An 18,251-nucleotide genomic window follows, 5' to 3' on the forward strand; every position below is an offset into this window, starting at 1 on the left:
GGGGGGGGGGGGAGACTGGGAGAAAAACCTGCAGCAGCTCCTTTTTGCTTACCGGGAGGTGCCGCAGGACTCCACTGGGTTCTCCCCCTTCGAATTTCTGTATGGCCGAAAAGTACGAGGGCCCCTAGAGCTGGTACGAGAGAGTTGGGAGGGCACCTTCCCCATAGAAGAGGTTCCCATACTCGACTATGTTCAAAAGTTTAGGGAAAGGATGAGGCACCTCATGGCGTTAGCCCACGGGAATTTAGAAGTGGCTCAGGAAAAGCAAAAACGATGTTACGACTGCACTGCCCGACCCCGAGAATTTGCCTGTGGACAGAAGGTCCTAGTAGTAGTACCAGTACAGAAAAACAAGCTGCAAGCCATGTGGGCGGGTCCATTCACCATTACCAAGAAATGTGGCAATACTGACTACACCGTGGCCCTGGATCGAGCAGGTGTTCGTGAGCGTACCTACCACATCAACAGGCTAAAAGCTTATGAGGAACGAGAAGTCACCAATTTAGCAGTTTGCTGTCCAGAGTTAGATGATCCAGAGTTGGACCAGATCCCAGACCTATTAGTGGACTCCAAAAGGGAAATGGGGGTAAAAGATGTATCACTAGGGGAGCAGCTTTGTCCATCACAGAAGCGACAGATATCAGAAATACTCGGAACATATGAAACCCTGTTCACAAGTCAGCCTGGTAGAACCCCCCTGGTCCAGCATCATGTCAATACAGGGGCAGCCACCCCACTAAGACAACCCGCCTACCGGGTGACCCCTCCTGTGTTGGCAATGATGAAGGCCGAGGTGGATGACATGTTAAATATGGGAGTCATAGTCCCCTCCCATAGCCCATGGGCTGCCAGTGTGCTGTTGGTGCCAAAAAAGGACAAGAGTACTCGTTTCTGTGTGGACTATAGACGGCTCAATGAGCTCACGATTACAGATGCTTACCCCATGCCCCGGGTGTATGAACTACTAGATAGGTTAGGGGGGTCTCGGTTTATATCTACCCTCGATTTGAGCAAGGGATACTGGCAGATCCCACTCACAAAAGACGCTCAAGAGAAATCGGCCTTCATAACCCCTTTTGGCCTCTTTGAGTTTACCAGCATGCCTTTTGGGGTGAAGAACGCCCCAGCCACCTTCCAGAGGATGGTAGACCATTTACTGGAGGGATGTCAGGGGTATGCCCAGGCCTATTTGGATGACATCGCTATCTTCAGCGACACTTGGGAAGAGCATCTTCAGCATGTGTCCCAGGTGCTGCAGAGGGTAGCCAAAGCCCAGCTCACCATCCGACCTGACAAATGCCAAATGGGGATGGCCGAAGTGCTATACCTGGGACATCGGGTGGGAAGTGGGTGCATTTGTCCCGAACCTGCAAAAGTAGAAGCCATTATCCAGTGGCCACGCCCGGTCAATCAAAAACAGGTCAGCGCGTTTCTAGGAACCACAAACTATTGTCGAAAGTTTATCCCCAATTACAGTACCATAGCAAAACCGCTCACTGACCTCACCACCAAAAGATTTGCCCGTAACCTTATCTGGACCCCAGAATGTGAAACTGCGTTCCTCCAATTGAAAGACCGGCTAGCCCAAAGCCCAGTCCTGACTGCTCCTGATTTCCGTTGCAGATTCATCGTCCAAACAGACGCATCGGACACAGGACTAGGAGCTGTACTTAGCCAAGTGGGGGACAACGGTGAGGAACATCCGATAGCGTACCTTTCCCGGAAGCTGTTGGACCGAGAGAAGGCTTACACCACCATAGAAAAAGAAGGCCTGGCCATAGCCTGGGCCCTGAAAAAATTGCAGCCCTACCTCTATGGCAATGAGTTCACAGTCCTAACTGACCGCAATCCATTGAGTTGGCTAAATCGCACTGCCGGGGACAACGGACGCTTGCTCAGGTGGAGTCTGGCATTACAATCTTACAATTTTTCCATCTCCCGTAAACAAGGCAAGAACCATGGAAATGCGGATGGGCTTTCCTGACAGGTGGAGAAGGATGATCGGAAGCCTATCATGTCTGGCTAATATTATGCCTAGCATGGGTTAACTCTCTTAAAATTCAGCCAGACATAATGATAATTTGTTTATAAATGGGGGATAAGCCCCTTATTGTTTTTACAAGACTCCTAGGAGTCTACTGTTTAAAGTTCTTGTTGATTCATGTAATTGCCTTGGCCAGTGAAGGTCAGACACCCAGACAAATCAATTATGTGAATCTCCCATTGTATTACTATGTGTATTGCTAGATGTGATGTAACTTAAGGCCCCGTCACACTAAGCAACATCGCTAGCAACATCGCTGCTAACGAACAACTTTTGTGACGTTGCTAGCGATGTTGCTGTGTGTGACATCCAGGAACAACCTGGCCCCTGCTGTGAGGTCGTTGGTTGTTGCTGAATGTCCTGGGCCATTTTTTAGTTTTTGCTGTCCCGCTGTGAAGCGCAGATCGCTGTGTGTGACAGCGAGACAGCAACAACTAAATGTGCAGGCAGCAGGAGCCGGCTTCTGCGGAGGCTGGTAACCAATGTAAACATCGGGTAACCAAGAAGCCCTGTCCTTGGTTACCCGATATTTACCTTTGTTACCAGCCTCCCCCGCTCTCACTGTCAGTGCCGGCTCCTGCTCTGTGCACATGTAGCTGCAGGACACATCGGGTTAATTAACCCGATGTGTGCTGTAGCTAGGAGAGCAGGGAGCCAGCGCTAAGCAGTGTGCGCGGCTCCCTGCTCTGTGCACATGTAGCTGCAGCACACATCGGGTAATTAACCCGATGTGTGCTGTAACTAGGAGAGCAGGGAGCCAGCGCTCCCTGCTCTCTGCACGTGTAGCTCCGTGCGCTGGTAACCAAGGTAAATATCGGGTTGGTTACCCGATATTTACCTTAGTTACCAAGTGCAGCATCTTCCACGCGGCGCTGGGGGCTGGGACACTGGTTGCTGGTGAGCTCAACAGCAACCCGTGTAGCGACGCTCCAGCGATCCCTGCCAGGTCAGGTTGCTGGTGGGATCGCTGGAGCGTCGCAGTGTGACATCTCACCAGCAACCTCCTAGCAACTTACCAGCGATCCCTATCGTTGTTGGGATCGCTGGTAAGTTGTTTAGTGTGACTGGACCTTTAGCTGTCTCTCCCTCGTGTCTGCCAGAGACTATTACTACTAGGGATATTTTGTATACGACTTGAAATCTAGCCAATAAGAGCCCAGTCTTATCCACCAATCGTGAAGACCCCAATGGTCGGAATGGAGAGCTCAGGAATATAAGAAGGAGGACTGTCCATTGCCCGGGTTGACTCTTGCTACATGATACCAATCTAGGACCTGAGGATCCGATTGGCAAGCCATAACCGAACCTGGATTATAACACTACATGGACTTCAGCATCGAATGCAAGGATTCCGCTGAGCTATCAAGGACTACCTAAGGAAGGAATCCAGCTTGGGACAATCCAGTCACTTGACTACAGGCTTTGCGGTCCTCAGCCAGCTTCCTAAATCTGGCATTATTCCATTCTCGGTGGGTGCCTGCCGAAAGCGGGGTGCTGCTGGATTGGAGTAAGCGGCCCTGGAAGCTCTGAGGCACGGACATTCTAATCCCTGGTGATCCAGCGGAAGGGTGAGACTGTTGCCTGTTACATTCTGTGGTTTTGCTGGTTATGTGACATATGCCGTTAATTGTTTGGGGATCCAATCAGTGCTGGGCAGTCTCCTTACAGTCTCCTCACTTCCTGGTCGCTGGGGGGCGGGAGCGCCTGCATGAGTTTGAGTGACCGTTCTGATGAATAGCAGAGCCTTAGTATTACAAGTTCTGCTGTAACACATTCAGCTCTCAGTGGTTTGCTCTGAGTCTGCCCTGCTATTCCTGCTTTTACACATAGATATAATGAGGCATATAAGCAAGCAAACAACTTAGTGAAAGCTGCCAGGCTGGTGACTTATACCTGCATCTCTTCAGAAGATGGTTGGGAGGTGAGCAATTTCTGTAACTGCTGTGTAGAAATCAAAGGGTTGGAGAGAGCTGACTGGGATGTTAAAAGTTAACTGAGAGTGGCCACTACACGCTGCTGTTCTGGCTGCAGTACTGGGAACGGCTACTACACGCTGCTGTTCTGGCTGCAGTACAGAGAGTGGCCACTACACGCTGCTGTTCTGGCTGCAGTACACAGAGTGGCCACTACACGCTGCTGTTTTGGCTGCAGAACTGAGAGTGGCCACTACATGCTGCTGTTCTGGCTGCAGTACTGAGAGTGGCCACTACACGCTGCTGTTCTGGCTGCAGTACAGAGAGTGGCCACTACACACTGCTGTTCTGGCTGCAGTACAGAGAGTGGCCACTACACGCTGCTGTTCTGGCTGCAGTACTGAGAGTGGCCACTACACGCTGCTGTTCAGGCTGCAGTACAGAGAGTGGCCACTACACGCTGCTGTTCTGGCTGCAGTACTGAGAGTGGCCACTACACGCTGCTGTTCTGGCTGCAGTACAGAGAGCGGCCACTACACGCTGCTGTTCTGGCTGCAGTACAGAGAGCGGCCACTACATGCTGCTGTTCTGGCTGCAGTACTGAGAGTGGCCACTACATGCTGCTGTTCTGGCTGCAGTACAGAGAGTGGCCACTACATGATGCTGTTCTGGCTGCAGTACAGAGAGCGGCCACTACACGCTGCTGTTCTGGCTGCAGTACTGAGAGTGGCCACTACATGCTGCTGTTCTGGCTGCAGTACAGAGAGTGGCCACTACATGCTGCTGTTCTGGCTGCAGTACTGAGAGCGGCCACTACACGCTGCTGTTCTGGCTGCAGTACTGAGAGCGGCCACTACACGCTGCTGGTCTGGCTGCAGTACAGACAGTGGCCACTACACGCTGCTGTTCTGGCTGCAGTACAGAGAGTGGCCACTACACGCTGCTGTTCTGGCTGCAGTACTGAGAGCGGCCACTACATGCTGCTGTTCTGGCTGCAGTACACAGAGTGGCCACTACACGCTGCTGTTCTGGCTGCAGTACAGAGAGTGGCCACTACACGCTGCTCTTTCTGGCTGCAGTACTGAGAGCGACCACTACACGCTGCTGTTCTGGCTGCAGTACAGAGAGTGGCCACTACACACTGCTGTTCTGGCTGCAGTACAGAGAGTGGCCACTACACGCTGCTGTTCTGGCTGCAGTACAGAGAGTGGCCACTACACGCTGCTGTTCTGGCTGCAGTACAGAGAGCGGCCACTACATGCAGCTGTTCTGGCTGCAGTACTGAGAGTGGCCACTACATGCTGCTGTTCTGGCTGCAGTACTGAGAGTGGCCACTACACGGTGCTGTTCTGGCTGCAGTACAGAGAGCGGCCACTACACGCTGCTGTTCTGGCTGCAGTACAGAGAGTGGCCACTACACGCTGCTGTTCTGGCTGCAGTACAGAGAGCGGCCACTACACGGTGCTGTTCTGGCTGCAGTACTGAGAGTGGCCACTACACGCTGCTGTTCTGGCTGCAGTACTGAGAGTGGCCACTACACGCTGCTGTTCTGGCTGCAGTACACAAAGTGGCCACTACACGCTGCTGTTCTGGCTGCAGTACTGAGAGCGGCCACTACACGCTGCTGTTCTGGCTGCAGTACAGAGAGCGGCCACTACACGGTGCTGTTCTGGCTGCAGTACAGAGAGCGGCCACTACACGGTGCTGTTCTGGCTGCAGTACTGAGAGCGGCCACTACACGCTGCTGTTCTGGCTGCAGTACAGAGAGCGGCCACTACACAGTGCTGTTCTGGCTGCAGTACAGAAAGTGGCCACTACACGCTGCTGTTCTGGCTGCAGTACAGAGAGTGGCCACTACATGCTGCTGTTCTGGCTGCAGTACAGAGAGCGGCCACTACACGCTGCTGTTCTGGCTGCAGTACAGAGAGTGGCCACTACATGCTGCTGTTCTGGCTGCAGTATAGAGAGTGGCCACTACACGGTGCTGTTCTGGCTGTAGTACAGAGAGCGGCCACTACACGCTGCTGTTCTGGCCGCAGTACAGAGAGTGGCCACTACACGGTGCTGTTCTGGCTGCAGTACTGAGAGCGGCCACTACACGCTGCTGTTCTGGCTGCAGTTCAGAGAGTGGCCACTACACACTGCTGTTCTGGCTGCAGTAGAGAGAGGCCACTACATGCTGCTGTTCTGGCTGCAGTACAGAGAGCGGCCACTACACGCTGCTGTTCTGGCTGCAGTGCAGAGAGTGGCCACTACACGCTGCTGTTCTGGCTGCAGTACAGAGAGTGGCCACTACACTCTGCTGTTCTGGCTGCAGTACTGAGAGTGGCCACTACACGCTGCTGTTCTGGCTGCAGTGCAGAGAGTGGCCACTACACGCTGCTGTTCTGGCTGCAGTACAGAGAGCGGCCACTACATGCTGCTGTTCTGGCTGCAGTACTGAGAGTGGCCACTACATGCTGCTGTTCTGGCTGCAGTACAGAGAGCGGCCACTACACGCTGCTGTTCTGGCTGCAGTACAGAGAGTGGCCACTACATGCTGCTGTTCTGGCTACAGTATAGAGAGTGGCCACTACACGGTGCTGTTCTGGCTGCAGTACAGAGAGCGGCCACTACACGCTGCTGTTCTGGCTGCAGTACAGAGAGTGGCTACTACACGCTGCTGTTCTGGCTGCAGTACTGAGAGCGGCCACTACACGCTGCTGTTCTGGCTGCAGTACTGAGAGCGGCCACTACACGCTGCTGTTCTGGCTGCAGTACTGAGAGCGGCCACTACACGCTGCTGTTCTGGCTGCAGTACAGAGAGCGGCCACTACATGCTGCTGTTCTGGCTGCAGTACTGAGAGCGGCCACTACATGCTGCTGTTCTGGCTGCAGTACAGAGAGCGGCCACTACACGCTGCTGTTCTGGCTGCAGTACTGAGAGTGGCCACTACACGCTGCTGTTCTGGCTGCAGTACAGAGAGCGGCCACTACACGCTGCTGTTCTGGCTGCAGTACTGAGAGCGGCCACTACACGCTGCTGTTCTGGCTGCAGTACAGAGAGCGGCCACTACACGGTGCTGTTCTGGCTGCAGTACTGAGAGTGGCCACTACACACTGCTGTTCTGGCTGCAGTACAGAGAGCGGCCACTACACGCTGCTGTTCTGGCTGCAGTACTGAGAGCGGCCATTACATGCTGCTGTTCTGGCTGCAGTACAGAGAGCGGCCACTACACGCTGCTGTTCTGGCTGCAGTACTGAGAGTGGCCACTACACGCTGCTGTTCTGGCTGCAGTACAGAGAGTGGCCACTACACGGTGCTGTTCTGGCTGCAGTACTGAGAGCGGCCACTACACGCTGCTGTTCTGGCTGCAGTACAGAGAGCGGCCACTACACGGTGCTGTTCTGGCTGCAGTACTGAGAGTGGCCACTACACACTGCTGCTCTGGCTGCAGTACAGAGAGCGGCCACTACATGCTGCTGTTCTGGCTGCAGTACAGAGAGTGGCCACTACATGCTGCTGTTCTGGCTGCAGTACAGAGAGTGGCCACTACATGCTGCTGTTCTGGCTGCAGTACAGAGAGTGGCCACTACATGCTGCTGTTCTGGCTGCAGTACAGAGAGTGGCCACTACATGCTGCTGTTCTGGCTGCAGTACAGAGAGTGGCCACTACACGCTGCTGTTCTGGCTGCAGTACAGAGAGCGGCCACTACACGCTGCTGTTCTGGCTGCAGTACAGAGAGTGGCCACTACATGCTGCTGTTCTGGCTGCAGTACTGAGAGCGGCCACTACATGCTGCTGTTCTGGCTGCAGTACAGAGAGTGGCCACTACACGGTGCTGTTCTGGCTGCAGTACAGAGAGTGGCCACTACACGGTGCTGTTCTGGCTGCAGTACAGAGAGTGGCCACTACATGCTGCTGTTCTGGCTGCAGTACAGAGAGCGGCCACTACATGCTGCTGTTCTGGCTGCAGTACAGAGAGTGGCCACTACACGCTGCTGTTCTGGCTGCAGTACAGAGAGTGGCCACTACATGCTGCTGTTCTGGCTGCAGTACAGAGAGTGGCCACTACATGCTGCTGTTCTGGCTGCAGTACAGAGAGCGGCCACTACACGCTGCTGTTCTGGCTGCAGTACAGAGAGCGGCCACTACACGCTGCTGTTCTGGCTGCAGTACAGAGAGTGGCCACTACACGGTGCTGTTCTGGCTGCAGTACAGAGAGTGGCCACTACATGCTGCTGTTCTGGCTGCAGTACTGAGAGCGGCCACTACATGCTGCTGTTCTGGCTGCAGTACAGAGAGTGGCCACTACACGGTGCTGTTCTGGCTGCAGTACAGAGAGTGGCCACTACACGGTGCTGTTCTGGCTGCAGTACAGAGAGCGGCCACTACACACTGCTGTTCTGGCTGCAGTACTGAGAGTGGCCACTACACGCTGCTCTCCTGGCTGCAGTACAGAGAGTGGCCACTACACGGTGCTGTTCTGGCTGCAGTACTGAGAGCGGCCACTACATGCTGCTGTTCTGGCTGCAGTACAGAGAGTGGCCACTACACGCTGCTGTTCTGGCTGCAGTACAGAGAGTGGCCACTACACGCTGCTGTTCTGGCTGCAGTACAGAGAGCGGCCACTACACGCTGCTGTTCTGGCTGCAGTACAGAGAGTGGCCACTACACGCTGCTGTTCTGGCTGCAGTACAGAGAGCGGCCACTACACGCTGCTGTTCTGGCTGCAGTACAGAGAGTGGCCACTACACGCTGCTGTTCTGGCTGCAGTACAGAGAGTGGCCACTACACGGTGCTGTTCTGGCTGCAGTACAGAGAGTGGCCACTACACGGTGCTGTTCTGGCTGCAGTACAGAGAGCGGCCACTACACGGTGCTGTTCTGGCTGCAGTACAGAGAGTGGCCACTACACGCTGCTGTTCTGGCTGCAGTACAGAGAGCGGCCACTACACGGTGCTGTTCTGGCTGAAGTACAGAGAGTGGCCACTACACGGTGCTGTTCTGGCTGCAGTACAGAGAGCGGCCACTACACGGTGCTGTTCTGGCTGCAGTACAGAGAGTGGCCACTACACGCTGCTGTTCTGGCTGCAGTACAGAGAGTGGCCACTACACGCTGCTGTTCTGGCTGCAGTACAGAGACCGGCCACTACACGGTGCTGTTCTGGCTGCATGACCGTGCACAGTCATCTGCCCCCAGAGCTGATCATTTGTGGGGGTGCCCGGGGTACAGATCAGTCTCATGTGTTGGGGCATAGTGTGACCATTAGATGGCGGGGAGTAGTGCTCCCATCCCCCCTGGCAGTGACCGCCGGATGCACAGTGCAGCCTTTTCCTTCATTCCTGTAGACCCCTAATTATGTGCCCCCAGAATCACTTTCTGAGCCTCGGTTCGCCCCGTCTGCCCATTTAGGAGCAGGTATGCAGCGACTTTATGCTCATGAATAAATGGAAGCAATTAGGCAGCAGCGCTTTTATCCCGTCCGCTCCCTCCATCAGATCTGCTGAAAGACGCTTTCCAGCGCCGGCTATTTTTAGTCCGATAATGCTCTAAATTTACGCTGGGGCTTTGACCGCCGCTCCCCGGCTCCTCTCCAGCCGGAATCTAACATGAATCTCGTTACTGTACAGGAGTCTGACTATACAGGACGGCGGCCCCGGGGTCATGCAATGCTTCATGTGGGCACACAGGGCCGCCGGGCTCCATGTATGGGGCAGCCGGGGGCTAACATGTTCTGCCACTACAGCTTCAGGGGTGCACAAGAACCCCAATGTCAGATCGCACGTCTAGAAGCAAAAGCAGTATCTTGTCATGGCCAAAGCTTTTTATTTTATATCAGATTCTCGTTGCCCCAAAGTTCAGGGTCTTTGACGGATTCTTGTGTCATAATCTTTTCTACTGGTGAAAAGTCCAGACTGCAGCCGGCCTGTTCATCCCACAGACTCTTCTACTGCCAAGCCGTCCTGCTGTGATAGAGGTACTATAGGGTTTAGCATTGTTTTGCTGAAATATACAAGGTCTTCCTTGAAATAGACATTGTCTGGATGGAATAGATGCTCTATCACCTCTGTATAACGCTCAGCACTGATGTCGCCTTTCATGTGTAAGCTGCCACTGCCATAGGCACTAATGCCTCCCTCTGACATCAGAGATACAGAACTGCACAGATAAAAAGCTGGACGGTCTCTGTCCTCTATAACAAGCCGGACGGTCTCTCTACTCAAGAACCAGCTGGATTGTCTCTCTCCTTGATAACAAGCTGAATGGTCCTTCTCCTCGATAACAAGGCAGATGGCCCCTCTCATCTATAACTATCAGGATGGTCCCTCTCCTCGAAAGTAACCTGGATGGTCCCTCTCTTTGATAACAAGCTAAATGTTCCCTTTCCTTAATAACAAGCTGAATAGCCCCTCTCTTTGATATCAAGCTGAAGGGTCCCTCTCCTTGATATCAAGCTGGATGGTCCCCTTCCTCAATAATAATAAGCTTTACAGTCCCTCTCCTCGATTAACAACCTGGATGGTCCTTCTGTTTCATAACAAGCTGGACGGTTCCTCTCCTCAGTAACAAGCTGGATGGTCTTTCTCTTTGACACCTAGCTGGACGGTCGCTCTCCTTGATAGGAAACTGGATGGTCCCTCTCTTTGACAACAAGCTAGATTTTCCCATTCCTCAATAACAAGCTGGACTGTTCCTTTCCTTGATATCAAGCTGGATGGTCCCTCTCCTCAGTAACAAGCTGGATTGTTAGAAGAGGGACGATCCAGCTTGTTATCGGGGAGGGGACCATCCAGCTTGTTATCGAGGAAAGGAACAGTCCAGCTTGTTATTGAGGACAGGGACCATCCAGATTGTTATCGAGGAGACGGACCATCCAGCTTGTTACTGAGGAGACGTCTCCTCAGTAACAAGCTGGATGGTCCGCCTCCTCGATAACAATCTGGATGGTCCCTGTCCTCAATAACAAGCTGGACTGTTCCTTTCCTCGATAACAAGCTGGATGGTCCCTGTCCTCAATAACAAGCTGGATGGTCGGTCTCCTTGATAACAAGCTGGATGGTCCCTGTCCTCAATAACAAGCTGGACTGTTCCTTTACTCGATAACAATCTGGATGGTCCCCCTCCCCAATAACAATCTGGATCGTCCCTCTTCTCCTGAGTCCACAAGACATGGCGTCAAGAGTTTCCAGAATGATTTTCATATCCTGATTCATCCGACCACAGAACAGTTTTCTGCTTTTCCTCCTTCAATTATAAATGAGCTTTATTCCAGAGGAGACGGCCTTGTTTTTGGATTGTGCTGATATTCGGCTTTTTCTCTCACTTATATTTCTGGATTACACAGTGCCCGGTGATCACAGACGGGGATTTCTGGATTATTCCTGAGCCCTTGCAGTGACTCATGCCTGTATATATAATGCGGTGCCGCTGAGGTCCCGAATATCATGGGCCTCTTCCCTTGTGCACATGGACTTCCCCAGAATCTCTCAATCCTCTGATGATATTATGGGCTGTAGATGAGGGATATTCAAGTCTTTGTACTTTTACATTGAGAAACTTTCCTATAACATTCTTCCACAATGTTTATTCGCAGTTGTTCCCAGATCGGTGACCTCTGACCATCTTTGCTTTGGAGAGACTCTGCCTCTCTCTTGTACTCAGTCATGTGACTTAATTGCTGATCTTCTGATGTGGTCTACACTCTGGGGGATATGGGATTCTCTATCCTACAATAAGGGGTGCCGCAGTGCCCCATACTTTAGGTAGGACCCCCCTCGCATCACTCCCAGTGGCTCCCAGCGGTCGGATACTGATTATGAGCCCTGGTGGTCTGTGGTGGGAATGGTCACTGCTTGCAATTACAGACCTGCACCCGGAGGAGACGCCCGCGAGGTGGGAATATTCCTGCACATTCACATTAACAGACTTGAAGACAATGACGAATGTCAAGTGTCTTCACCTTTTAACCATTTGTTCTCTGTATGACCACGGTGCGGCCATCATCGAGAAATATTCATCAAAATCAATGCAATAAATCAATAAGGAATTACTTCAGAGGCAAATAAATCAGCCGCAGCATTCTGCGCCCCCAACACTTGTCAGTGTTTTAGTTATTTAAATGCAAATCATTTTCTTTAAGTGGCATGAGATGGATTATTAATGTCTGCATGTATGTGTGGTCATGGCGGCAAGAACGGAGAAAATCACACATTGCTATAAATCTATCCACGTCCTATACTGATCCGGAGTCACCTCCTGTATTATGCTCCAGAGCTGCACTCACTATTCTGATGGTGCAGTCACTGTATACATACATTACTGATCCTGAGTTACCTCCTGTATTATGCTCCAGAGCTGCACTCACTATTCTGCTGGTGCAGTCACTGTGTACATACATTACATTACTGATCCTGGGTTATCTCCTGTATTATACTCCAGAGCTGCACTCACTATTCTGCTGGTGCAGTCACTGTGCACATACATTACATTACTGATCCTGAGTTACCTCCTGTATTATACTCCAGAGCTGCACTCACTATTCTGCTGGTGCAGTCACTGTGTACATACATTACTGATCCTGAGTTACCTCCTGTATTATACTCCAGAGCTGCACTCACTATTCTGCTGGTGCAGTCACTGTGTACATACATTACATTACTGATCTTGGGTTACCTCCTGAGCCTTGATGGGAGGGTCCTGAGTCCTGGTGGGAGGGTCCTGAACCCTTGTGTGAGGGTCCTGAGCAATGATGGGAGGGTCCTGAGCCCTGGTGGGAGGGTCCTGAGTCCTGGTGGGAGGGTCCTGAGCCCTTGTGTGAGGGTCCTGAGCAATGATGGGAGGGTCCTCAGCCCTGGTGGGAGGATCCTGAGTCCTGGTGGGAGGGTCCTGAGCCCTTGTGTGAGGGTCCTGAGCAATGATGGGAGGGTCCTGAGCCCTGGTGGGAGGGTCCTGAGCCCTTGTGTGAGGGTCCTGAGCAATGATGGGAGGGTCCTCAGCCCTGGTGGGAGGATCCTGAGTCCTGGTGGGAGGGTCCTGAGCCCTTGTGTGAGGGTCCTGAGCAATGATGGGAGGGTCCTGAGCCCTGGTGGGAGGGTCCTGAGTCCTGGTGGGAGGGTCCTGAGCCCTTGTGGGCGAGTTTTGAGCCCTGGTGTGAAATCCACAGAGCAGCTGACACTGCCGGAGCTGGTGTGTGAGGCCAAATAACATAGCATCATTCCAAGAGGGTCGGCAGTGATATCTGGTGGCCAGGAGTGGGAGCGGGAGGGCAGTGATATCCCCGAGGTGGTACTCGTGGTGGACCCTCCGTCCTGGGCGGTGTTGCCGGGCAGTGTATAGACTTTATAAAGTTGCTCTGTACCTGTATATGGCGTATTCTGGTGACTTCCGCTGATCCTTCTCATCTGACCCCTCCACACATTGGAGCTGTGCCGCAGTCATGTGTGATATGTGCTAGGATCTGTGGAGACTGACTTAGATACAGAGCTTAGATACAGTATATATAACGCCCGCTGCGGACACTGTGTGTCACCCACTACATGATGCCTCTCCTCTCTGTCTTGCAGACTGTCCGACATGGTTTTCCCTATCAACCCACGGCTTTAGCCTTTGACCCGGTGCAGAAGATTCTGGCGATCGGTACCCAGGCCGGAGGAGTGCGCATGTATCCTTTTACTTGGTGTGTCCTGTGTGCAGGTAATGAGTCATCTGGGCAGCACGGTGGCTCAGTGGTTAGCACTGCAGTCTTGTGGTGGCTCAGTGGTTAGCACTGCAGTCTTGTTGTGGCTCAGTGGTTAGCACTGCAGTCTTGCAGCGCTGGGGTCCTGGGTTCAATTCCCACGAAGGACACCATCTGCAAGGAGTTTGTGTGTTCTCCCCGTGTTTGTGTGGGTTTCCTCCGGGTTCTCCAGTTTCCTCCCACACTCCAAAGACATACAGTTGTTGCCAATGTATGTAAAGTGCTATGGAGTTAATAGCGCTATATAAATGAATAAATTATTATTATTATTATTATTATCATCTGTGGACCCTGGTAACGGCCACGAGGACATGGACTGGACACTGCGATCTGCACGTAGCTGCCGCACCAGAAATGCTCAGCTTTCTGACCCTTTCACCCTCTGCCCACGGACAGTGACAGCATGTAGATATATTCTCTTGCTGAGTCTCAGGCTCATTATAACCAGTATGTCACCAAAGTGATGCGTCCCTGTCGTCCTCTGCACCCAGTCATTGTCACCGGTCATTGTCACTATCTCGTCTCCCTGCTGTCCGCTGTCACCTCCTCTCCCTGCTGTCTGCTGTCACCTCCTCTCCCTGCTGTCTGCTGTGATCCCCTCTCCCTGCTGTCCCCTGTGATCCCCTCTCCCTGCTGTCCCCTGTGACCTGCTCTCCCTGCTGTCCGCTGTGACCTGCTCTCCCTGCTGTCCGCTGTGACCTCCTCTCCCTACTGTCCGCTGTCACCTCCTCCCCCTGCTGTCTGCTGTCACCTCCTCCCCCTGCTGTCCGCTGTCACCTCCTCTCCCTGCTGTCCGCTGTCACCTCCTCTCCCTGCTGTCCGCTGTCACCTCCTCTCCCTGCTGTCCGCTGTCACCTCCTCTCCCTGCTGTCCACTGTCACCTCCTCTCCCTGCTGTCCGCTGTGACCTCCTCTCCCTGCTGTCCGCTATCACCTCCTCCCCCTGCTGTCCGCTGTCACCTCCTCCCCCTGCTGTCCGCTGTCACCTCCTCTCCCTGCTGTCCGCTGTCACCTCCTCTCCCTGCTGTCCGCTGTCACCTCCTCTCCCTGCTGTCCGATGTCACCTCCTCTCCCTGCTGTCTGCTGTGATCCCCTCTCGCTGCTGTCCGCTGTCACCTCCTCTCCCTGCTGTCTGCTGTCTCCTCCTCTCCCTGCTGTCTGCTGTCTCCTCCTCTCCCTGCTGTCTGCTGTGACCTCCTCTCCCTGCTGTCCGCTGTCACCTCCTCTCCCTGCTGTCTGCTGTCTCCTCCTCTCCCTGCTGTCCGCTGTCACCTCCTCTCCCTGCTGTCTGCTGTCTCCTCCTCTCCCTGCTGTCCGCTGTCACCTCCTCTCCCTGCTGTCTGCTGTCTCCTCCTCTCCCTGCTGTCTGCTGTCACCTCCTCTCCCTGCTGTCCGCTGTCACCTCCTCTCCCTGCTGTCCGCTGTCACCTCCTCTCCCTGCTGTCTGCTGTGATCCCCTCTCCCTTCTGTCCGCTGTCACCTCCTCTCCCTGCTGTCTGCTGTGATCCCCTCTCCCTTCTGTCCGCTGTCACCTCCTCCCCCTGCTGTCCGCTGTCACCTCCTCCCCCTGCTGTCCGCTGTCACCTCCTCCCCCTGCTGTCCGCTGTCACCTCCTCTCCCTGCTGTCCGCTGTCACCTCCTCTCCCTGCTGTCCGATGTCACCTCCTCTCCCTGCTGTCTGCTGTGATCCCCTCTCGCTGCTGTCCGCTGTCACCTCCTCTCCCTGCTGTCTGCTGTCTCCTCCTCTCCCTGCTGTCTGCTGTCTCCTCCTCTCCCTGCTGTCTGCTGTGACCTCCTCTCCCTGCTGTCCGCTGTCACCTCCTCTCCCTGCTGTCTGCTGTCTCCTCCTCTCCCTGCTGTCCGCTGTCACCTCCTCTCCCTGCTGTCTGCTGTCTCCTCCTCTCCCTGCTGTCCGCTGTCACCTCCTCTCCCTGCTGTCTGCTGTCTCCTCCTCTCCCTGCTGTCTGCTGTCACCTCCTCTCCCTGCTGTCCGCTGTCACCTCCTCTCCCTGCTGTCCGCTGTCACCTCCTCTCCCTGCTGTCTGCTGTGATCCCCTCTCCCTTCTGTCCGCTGTCACCTCCTCTCCCTGCTGTCTGCTGTGATCCCCTCTCCCTTCTGTCCGCTGTCACCTCCTCTCCCTGCTGTCACCTCCTCTCCCTGCTGTCCGTTGTCACCTCCTCCCCCTGCTGTCTGCTGTCACCTCCTCCCCCTGCTGTCTGCTGTCACCTCCTCCCCCTGCTGTCCGCTGTCACCTCCTCTCCCTGCTGTCCGCTGTCACCTCCTCTCCCTGCTGTCCGCTGTCACCTCCTCTCCCTGCTGTCCGCTGTCACCTCCTCTCCCTGCTGTCCGCTGTCACCTCCTCTCCCTGCTGTCCGCTGTCACCTCCTCTCCCTGCTGTCTGCTGTGATCCCCTCTCGCTGCTGTCCGCTGTCACCTCCTCTCCCTGCTGTCTCCTCCTCTCCCTGCAGTCTGCTGTGATCCCCTCTCCCTGCTGTCTGCTGTGATCCCCTCTCCCTGCTGTCCCACTGTGACCTCCTCTCCCTGCTGTCCCACTGTGACCTCCTCTCCCTGCTGTCTGCTGTCACCTCCTCTCCCTGCTGTCTGCTGTGACCTCCTCTCCCTGCTGTCCGCTGTCACCTCCTCTCCCTGCTGTCCGCTGTCACCTCCTCTACCTGCTGTCCCACTGTGACCTCCTCTCCCTGCTGTCTGCTTTGATCCCCTCTCCCTGCTGTCCGCTGTCACCTCCTCTCCCTGCTGTCTGCTGTCACCTCCTCTCCCTGCTGTCCCACTGTGACCTCCTCTTCCTGCTGTCCCGCTGTGACCTCCTCTCCCTGCTGTCTGCTGTGACCCTGTGACCTCCTCTCCCTGCTGTCCTCTGTGACCCTGTCACCTCCTCTCCCTGCTGTCCTCTGTGACCCTGTCACCTCCTCTCCTTGCTGTCCGCTGTCAGCTCCTCTCCCTGCTGTCCGCTGTGACCTCCTCTCCCTGCTGTACCGCTGTGACCTCCTCTCCCTGCTGTCTGCTGTGACCTCCTCTCCCTGTTGTCCGCTGTGACCTCCTCTCCCTGCTGTCCGCTGTGACCGCTTCTCCCTGCTGTCTGCTGTGACCTCCTCTCCCTGCTGTCCGCTGTCACCTCCTCTCCCTGCTGTCTGCTGTGACCTCCTCTCCCTGTTGTCCGCTGTGACCTCCTCTCCCTGCTGTCCGCTGTGACCGCTTCTCCCTGCTGTCTGCTGTGACCTCCTCTCCCTGCTGTCCCGCTGTGACCTCCTCTCCCTGCTGTCTGCTGTGACCTCCTCTCCCTGCTGTCCGCTGTGACCTCCTCTCCCTGCTGTCCGCTGTGACCTCCTCTCCCTGCTGTCCGCTGTGACCTCCTCTCCTTGCTGTCACCTCCTCTCCCTGCTGTCCCACTGTCACCTCCTCTCCCTGCTGTCCGCTGTGACCTCCTCTCCCTGCTGTGACCTCCTCTCCCTGCTGTCCCGCTGTCACCTCCTCTCCCTGCTGTCCGCTGTCACCTCCTCTCCCTGCTGTCCGCTGTCACCTCCTCTCCCTGCTGTCCCGCTGGGACCTCCTCTCCCTGCTGTCCGCTGTGACCTCCTCTCCCTGCTGTCCCGCTGTGACCTCCTCTCCCTGCTGTCCGCTGTGACCTCACCTCCCTGCTGTCACCTCCTCTCCCTGCTGTCCCACTGTCACCTCCTCTCCTTGCTGTCCGCTGTCACCTCCTCTCCCTGCTGTCCGCTGTCACCTCCTCTCCCTGCTGTCCGCTGTGACCTCCTCTCCCTGCTGTCCGCTGTCACCTCCTCTCCCTGCTGTCCGCTGTCACCTCCTCTCCCTGCTATCCGCTGTCACCTCCTCTCCCTGCTGTCCGCTGTCACCTCCTCTCCCTGCTGTCCGCTGTCACCTCCTCTCCCTGCTGTCCGCTGTCACCTCCTCTCCCTGCTGTCCCGCTGTGACCTCCTCTCCCTGCTGTCCGCTGTGACCTCCTCTCCCTGCTGTCCGCTGTCACCTCCTCTCCCTGCTGTCCGCTGTCACCTCCTCTCCCTGCTGTCCGCTGTCACCTCCTCTCCCTGCTGTCCTCTGTGACCCTGTCACCTCCTCTCCCTGCTGTCCTCTGTGACCCTGTCACCTCCTCTCCTTGCTGTCCGCTGTCAGCTCCTCTCCCTGCTGTCCGCTGTGACCTCCTCTCCCTGCTGTACCACTGTGACCTCCTCTCCCTGCTGTCTGCTGTGACCTCCTCTCCCTGTTGTCCGCTGTCGCCTCCTCCCCTGCTGTCCGCTGTCACCTCCTCTCCCTGCTGTCCGCTGTCACCTCCTCTCCCTGCTGTCCGCTGTCACCTCCTCTCCCTGCTGTCTACTGTGACCTCCTCTCCCTGCTGTCCGCTGTCACCTCCTCTCTATGCTGTCCGCTGTGACCTCCTCTCCCTGCTGTCCGCTGTGACCTCCTCTCCCTGCTGTCCGCTGTGACCTCCTCTCCTTGCTGTCCGATGTCACCTCCTCTCCTTGCTGTCCGCTGTGACCTCCTCTCGCTGCTGTCCGCTGTGACCTCCTCTCCTTGCTGTCCGCTGTCACCTCCTCTCC

General features: G+C 55.2%; 1 protein-coding gene across 9 annotated transcripts in view; it reads left to right on the plus strand.

Moving 5' to 3' along the window:
• Nucleotides 1–18,251, plus strand: part of STXBP5L (syntaxin binding protein 5L) — a 419,668-nt gene that overhangs the window by 24,079 nt on the left and 377,338 nt on the right. For all 9 annotated transcript variants that reach the window (XM_075334850.1, XM_075334854.1, XM_075334852.1 and 6 more), the window contains one exon: nucleotides 13,505–13,602. In XM_075334850.1, the coding sequence (XP_075190965.1) occupies nucleotides 13,505–13,602 (98 nt within the window). The remainder of the gene's footprint in view (nucleotides 1–13,504; nucleotides 13,603–18,251) is intronic.

This window comes from Anomaloglossus baeobatrachus, chromosome 2 (genome assembly GCF_048569485.1).
Source record: "Anomaloglossus baeobatrachus isolate aAnoBae1 chromosome 2, aAnoBae1.hap1, whole genome shotgun sequence".
Lineage (NCBI taxonomy): Eukaryota > Metazoa > Chordata > Amphibia > Anura > Aromobatidae > Anomaloglossus > Anomaloglossus baeobatrachus.